Source organism: Triticum aestivum, chromosome 3B (assembly GCF_018294505.1).
Source record: "Triticum aestivum cultivar Chinese Spring chromosome 3B, IWGSC CS RefSeq v2.1, whole genome shotgun sequence".
Classification (NCBI taxonomy): Eukaryota; Viridiplantae; Streptophyta; class Magnoliopsida; order Poales; family Poaceae; genus Triticum; species Triticum aestivum.
The window spans coordinates 63,239,600-63,246,055 of record NC_057801.1 but is presented as its reverse complement, the minus strand read 5'-3'; the positions used below and the strand labels follow the sequence as shown (position 1 = coordinate 63,246,055).

The 6,456-nt window shown below is 43.5% G+C and overlaps 1 protein-coding gene across 1 annotated transcript; it reads left to right on the top strand.

Annotated features, from left to right (window-relative positions):
- The first annotated feature begins 312 nt into the window (after nucleotides 1-312).
- Nucleotides 313-1,962, top strand: LOC123064778 (uncharacterized). Its single transcript, XM_044488173.1, has 3 exons — nucleotides 313-563; nucleotides 687-839; nucleotides 1,290-1,962. Exons 1-3 carry the CDS (start codon nucleotides 492-494, stop codon nucleotides 1,863-1,865), a joined length of 801 nt encoding a protein of 266 aa, XP_044344108.1. The 5' UTR covers nucleotides 313-491; the 3' UTR covers nucleotides 1,866-1,962.
- The last annotated feature ends 4,494 nt before the right edge of the window (nucleotides 1,963-6,456 follow it).

Here is a 6,456-nt window from a genome sequence, read left to right as displayed (position 1 = left end):
CAATGGCCACCAGCCACCGACGAGTTTAATTAAAGAGCTGGGATGTGGTCTGGTCTGTAGCAGGGTTAGCAGCCAAGCAGGCAAATATAACTACAGGGTGTATGTATGCGGGTTCGAGTGAATTGCAAAAAACCACCACATTTGAAACTCAAGCATCAGATTGCCACCACATTTGTTGCCGTCCCAAAAATCCACCACTTTTCTTGTAAATTTTCTCAATAAAAACAAATGACCGCTTTGCCGCAGTTAACCCGATTTCTGACAGGGCTGGCCCACCCGTCAGGTGCCACGTCGCACAAACCAGACAGCGCACGGGTTGATGGCCGTTAGGGCACGCGTGTGGTCAAAGCGTTGCCCTCCACTCGCCGCCGCTCCACTCGCTCACTCTCACTCTCACCCCCACCCCCCCACCCACTCTGCTCTGTCCTCTGCTGTCGCCGCCGGAGCTCTTCGCCGCCGCTGGAGGCACGGTTCCCTCGCCGCCGTTGAAGATGCCGTCGTGGAATGATGGAGAGGAGAGCAGCGAGGAGGAGCTGGTCGGCATGGAGCTGGAGCAAAACTGGGTAAGAAATCTGATCTGTTTCGCACCGAGGGTTAGGGTTAGGGTTCAAGTGTTCTTCGTTTTGAGACAATGGTTTGGAGCACTTGCGCTATGTTCTGAGGTTCATTACTGTGTTACAATGCAGGTGAACCCTGGCACCACTATAGATGCATCCTTTTGTGGTAGAGCTGCAGATGCAAGCATCACATGTAGACTGCACTTGGCCCCATGCATGAAATATGTTGCATTTGAAGGAAAGGACACTGGGAGGAGGTTCTATGGATGTGCTATTCCTCAGGTCAGTCAGTAATATCCAACTAGGGTTTGTGTCGGTGGTAGTTAGTCTGCAAGAATAAAATTATGCCAGTAAATTCAGTTAATGAAGCATGGTTTGGACTGTCTGAAGATGTAACAATAAAATTATGTCAGTAAAGTAAGTAAATGAAACATGATTTGTACTGTCTGCAAATGCAAGAATAAAATCATGTCAGTAAATTCAGTTAATGAAACATGATTTATGCCAGTAAAGTAAGTAAATTCAGTTAAATGAAACATGATGCAGCAACTGCAAGATGCAGAAACATAGATGGAAGCATGTATATTAGTTTTATGATACATTAATTGAAGCATTGACCCTGTTGTTCTAATATTTGTACTGTCTGTCTGTACATGATTTGTACTGTTCTAATATTCAGTTAATGTGGTATCTGAAAGTTTGAAGCTAGCATATTTATGATACTTGATGCAGGATGGTATTGATTGTGGAGTTGCTCAGTGGGTTGATGCCCCATGGCCTTCTATTCTGCAAAGATGTTTGGTGAAGATATGGGAGATGTTTCATGAGGAGAACAATGGCAGAATGATTGACCATGAGAAGTATAAGAAAGAGTTGGATAAGGTGCACAAGGAGTTGGATACACTTGGTGATCAGTACAGTCAGCTGGTTCAGGATGTCACCAAGATGTTTGATTGGGCAGACCAAAACAACAGGGTCATGAGTGATGAAGAGTTCAAGCAGAAGCAGATGGATGTGGACAAGGACATGGAGAAGCTAGCTATCAGCAAGGAGAAGGACAATGATGGCATTGGCAAGATGAAGGAGATGGAGAAACTAGCTCAGGAGCTCAAGGAGATGAAGTGCATTTATAGATCTCAGGGAGAGATCATTAGGAACACCAGGAAGGAGAGAGATGGCTTCAAGAAAGAGAGGGACTGGCTGATAGAGGAGAAGAAGAGGCTGGAGTTTCTGGTGGGTGATCTTATGAAAGCTGGTCATGGCAACAAGGACAAGCTTGAGAAGATCAAGTCAATCCTTGCTGAGTGAACAATGATGTTCATCAGTTATGTTAAGCTAATATGTGGCCTTGGAACAATAGAGCTGGCCTTGGGGTTGTATATTTTGGGAATTCACCTAGTTATGTAATGACTGTAATGATTATCTGCAAAACTACCTCCAGTTAAGTTATGTAATGTATGTAATGACTAGCTGCAAAACTACCCCGGTTATGTAAGGTTGTTAGCTCTCTATAGTAAGAGTTGTATTATTCTGCTTGTTTGGACTAAATGGTCAGTGCTCAAGACCAACTGGGCATGGCCAAATTGGGCAAATGCTTACAGAAGGTAAATTGTTGATCACATAAACCACAAAGAAAAAATATGCATAGTGCACTCACCCCCTTAACCTATAATTTAGTCTTTAGGTTTAGTCTTTAGGGTGGCTTGGACTCGACAAAACCACCAAACCACCATTTAATCATGAAGGTTGGTTGGGCTCGACAAAGTGACCTAAACCTAAGGTTTAGTCTTTGGGGTGGCTTGGACTCGAGAAAACCACCAAAACCACCATTTAATCATCAAGGTGGCTTGGGCTCGACAAAGTGACATAAACCTAAGGTTTAGTCTTTGGGGTGGCTTGGACTCGAGAAAACCACCAAAACCACCATTTAATCAGCAAGGTGGCTTGGGCTCGACAAAGTGACCTAAACCTAAGGTTTAGTCTTTGGGGTGGCTTGGACTCGAGAAAACCACCAAAACCACCATTTAATCATCAAGGTGGCTTGGGCTCGACAAAGTGACCTAAACCTAAGGTTTAGTCTTTGGGGTGGCTTGGACTCGAGAAAACCACGAAAACCACCATTTAATCATCAAGGTGGCTTGGGCTCGACAAAGTGACCTCAACCTAAAGTTTAGTCTTTGGGGTGGCTTGGACTCGAGAAAACCACCAAAACCACCATTTAATCATCAAGGTGGCTTGGGATCGACAAAGTGACCTAAACCACCATCAAGCAGCAAATGCCAAAATCAAACAAGTTCTGAACCATACTAGTTCTCAGCCATAATAGTTATGAACCATAATTGCTCTCAGGCATAATAGTTCTCAAGCTAAATAGTACTAACACAAACAAGTTCTCAAGCTAAATACTGATTACACATAGCAGTTCTCAAGGCAGACATAGTTTCTAAAACTTAGAAATACTTAAGGCAGGTAGTTCAAAAGACAACAACCAAATTGTGCACTGACTAGTTGCCACTAGCATAAAAGTAACCCCTCATCCTGGTGTTCTGGAACCTCTTCCTTTTGGACCCTACTGTTGCTCCCTCTGTTGTAGTTGTAGCCCTAGGTGCCATGTAGGGCCTTCCACCTCTCCTGCTGGGTGCATTGCTTGAACCTGAAGCTCTTGTGGAAGCCTGGGAAGTAGTAGTAGCAGCAGCTGTTCTTCTTGGCCTTGTAGAAGCAGCAGGCTGGGCAGGACTAATAGCAGCAGCAGTTGTTTTTCTTCCCCTTGTAGATGTAGCAGGCTGGGAAGGACCACCAGAAGTTGTTCTTCTTCCCCTAGTTGTTGCAGCAGGTGGTGCACTGGTTGCGGGCTGGGCAGATGCAGCAGAACTCCCCCCAGCTTCATGGTAGTGAGTTCTGGTTGTCTAAGAGAGCACACATCATAGCCCAATTAGGATGAAGCCATCAAATGATTAAAACAATGAAAACTGTTGAGGGCAATAGGTGCATATTCCATACCTTGTGCTTGTCCTTTCTTGCCTGAAGATGAGGCTTCAGGGGCTGAGGGCAATAGGTGTACCTATGTTTCTGCATCTTGCAGTTGCTGCAGGTGATAGTTGCCATCCTTGATGTATCCTTCCTTGTTGGGACCTCAAATTGCCCCTTCCTCCTAGCTGTTTGCTTCCTGCCCTTCTTCTCTTTGAACACTGGTAGATCTATGTCAGCAGTTGGTGTCTTAGGCCAATAGTCAGGCCCTGGTACAGGGTAGATGATGTGCTTGTATGTTTCCTTATACAATGGTTTTTTGAAGAACTCATGCACATAGTCTTCTGGCTGTCCCTTCACTCTTGTAATGGCAGAAATTGCATGGTTACATGGCCAACCACATAGGTCCCACTTCTTGCAGTCACAGGTCCACTTATCAAGGTTCACACAGTAGGTAGACTCCCCACTAGTGACTTGCCAAATACCAGGACCTGCCATGTAAGCAGTGCAATGCCTAGAGTACTTCTTTGACTCCTCCAACTTCTCCATATAAGTGGGTGTTATCTCCCACTTACTGTTCTCTGTCTTCTCTCTGACTGCTTGGTACTTAACCATCAACTTAATTTTGAATCCATCTACATAGCTCCTTATTGGCTTGTTCCTCACATCTAGTATCATCTTGTTAAATACTTCACTAAGATTGTTGACTACTAGGTCTGTCTTGCATGTGTGATCCATAGCATGCCTTGCCCAAGTCTCTTTAGGGATATTAGAAAGCCACTTCCAAGCATCTTCATCCTCCTTTTTCAGTTCATTCATTGCAACCTCAAAACCATTCTTTGTGTACGAATATGCAGCATTGTCCATATGCTTCTTCAACTCCTCACTCCTGTAGCCTGCTGACTGGAAATTTGCATAGATATGTCTAAGACAATATCTTTGAGGTGAGTGTGGGAACACAGCTTGAATTGCATTCAACAGCCCCTATTTAAGTAGTAATAGAGATTATTATTCATGTAACTTGCTCCTTCCATGCATAATACAAATTATTATTTGTACAACTTGCTAATTCAATTGTGAAATGAAAAATATACCTTCTGTCTATCAGAGATGATTGTGTATGTGCCCCACTTGTTCCCTTCTCCAATGCAAGCTCTTAGCTGGCTAAGAAACCAAGTCCAACTATCCTTGTCCTCCTTATCAACAATACCAATTGCAATAGGGAATATGTTGTTATTCCCATCCCTCCCAGTGGCAGCAAGTATCTGTTGCCCAGTAGAAAGCTTGATAAAGCAGCCATCTAAACCTGTATTGAAGCAGTGAAATGAGTACATGATTAAGTACAAGATATTAGCAGTGAACTGGAGTAATGTAGAATGCATATAATACCTATAAATGGCCTACACCCATTCAAGAAACCTTCTTTTGAAGCATTCAGACAGTAGAACATGTAGTGGAACCTAGGATTTGGACTAGGATGGAGCTCAAGCTCTGTGGTAGTCACAATGCATCTGCTCCCAGGGTTGGTATCAAGCACAACTTGAAGATAATCCCTAAACCTTGTATATTGTCCCTTCATGTCACCTTCCACCACTTCAATGGCCAATGACCTTGCCCTATAGGCCTTTGTCTTTGGCACTTTAAGCCCATACTTAGTCTTTGTTCTTTTTAAAATTGCATCAACACCGGCCCTTGGATTATCTCTCAGTTGCTGCTCACAGGTTCTGACCATCCAGTCAACTGTCACTTTTGTTTTTTCTCCATGTGCACCACAAGTGTGTAACAACTTGATCTTCTTGATGCAGAATGTTTTCTCATGAGCAATTGTTGATGCAGTCATGAAAAAAGGACACCCATTGTCCCTTTCTGTGCAATGCACAATGATCCTATCCTTGCAGTTCCTATGGTACACAAAATTTCTAAGGATTCTGATATGAAAATTCCTAAGTGCTCTTCTAAACTGATACACATCAGTGAAGCACATACTCATGCAAAGTTGGTCATGAACATCTGGCTTGCTCTCATCATACCAGATCCTAGTCCTGGCCCTCTTGGCTTGACTCTTCCTTCCACAAGGCAGTGGCAGACCTGACTCATCATCTGATTCACTAATGCCATAGTCCCCAAGGAAACAAGCTGAATCATCTGATGGAATGAAATCAGGAATTACCTCAATGTCAGCTTCATGGTGTGATCTTGTAGTGGGGCCTGCTTTGCCTACTTTCTTAAATGTTTGAGGAAGTGGTGTCTCAGGTTCTGTGTCTGAGTCCTCTGCCTCTGGACACATCTCTTCCACTTATGTGTCTCCTTCAAAGTGATGCATAGGATCCTCTCTCTGTTTCCTTTTCTTCTTCAACTTCTCAATGATTTCATCTTCCTCCTCATTACCTATGGCATGCTCTTCCTGTTTCTCCTCACACCAGTTCAAATCAACAAACCCTTCATCATCAGAGGGGCTAACATCTTCCTGTAATTTCTCTTTGCCCTTTGCTTTTCTCAAAGTCATGCTCTGTTGTGTATTAATGTAAGCAGCCTCTTCACCTGGCTCTACAACAGCAATAGGAATAGCATACAGCTCCTCAACTGTGTCTTCAACAGAAATAGGGAACAATACTCCTGCCTCATCTATAGAAATAATGTTGGAATCCCCCACATTATTTATAGGTACTTGTTCCTGCACAATATTTGCCCTATTAAACTCTCCTGGATTAGGCTCATTAGCCTTAATTACAGTTATGTTGAGCACCTTCTGCTCAGCATAATGGTCTAGCATCTCCTCCACACTCTCTTCACTATCAATAACCTGCATCCCTGTTGCCCCCTTTCCCTCTTCTTTCATATAGAACATGTAGTCAGCTTCAGTATATCCCTCTTCAGTCTCTAGCAGTGCTAACATGTTGATATAAGTGATTTCTGACAGAGAAATGGTCCT

Excerpts from the sequence above, each read along its gene's own strand:
- LOC123064778 (XM_044488173.1), top strand. The coding sequence starts at position 492 with ATGCCGTCGTGGAATGATGGAGAGGAGAGCAGCGAGGAGGAGCTGGTC. Across the intron at positions 564-686 it reads TGGAGCTGGAGCAAAACTGG|GTGAACCCTGGCACCACTAT; the intron begins GTAAGAAATCTG and ends GTTACAATGCAG. Across the intron at positions 840-1,289 it reads ATGGATGTGCTATTCCTCAG|GATGGTATTGATTGTGGAGT; the intron begins GTCAGTCAGTAA and ends TACTTGATGCAG.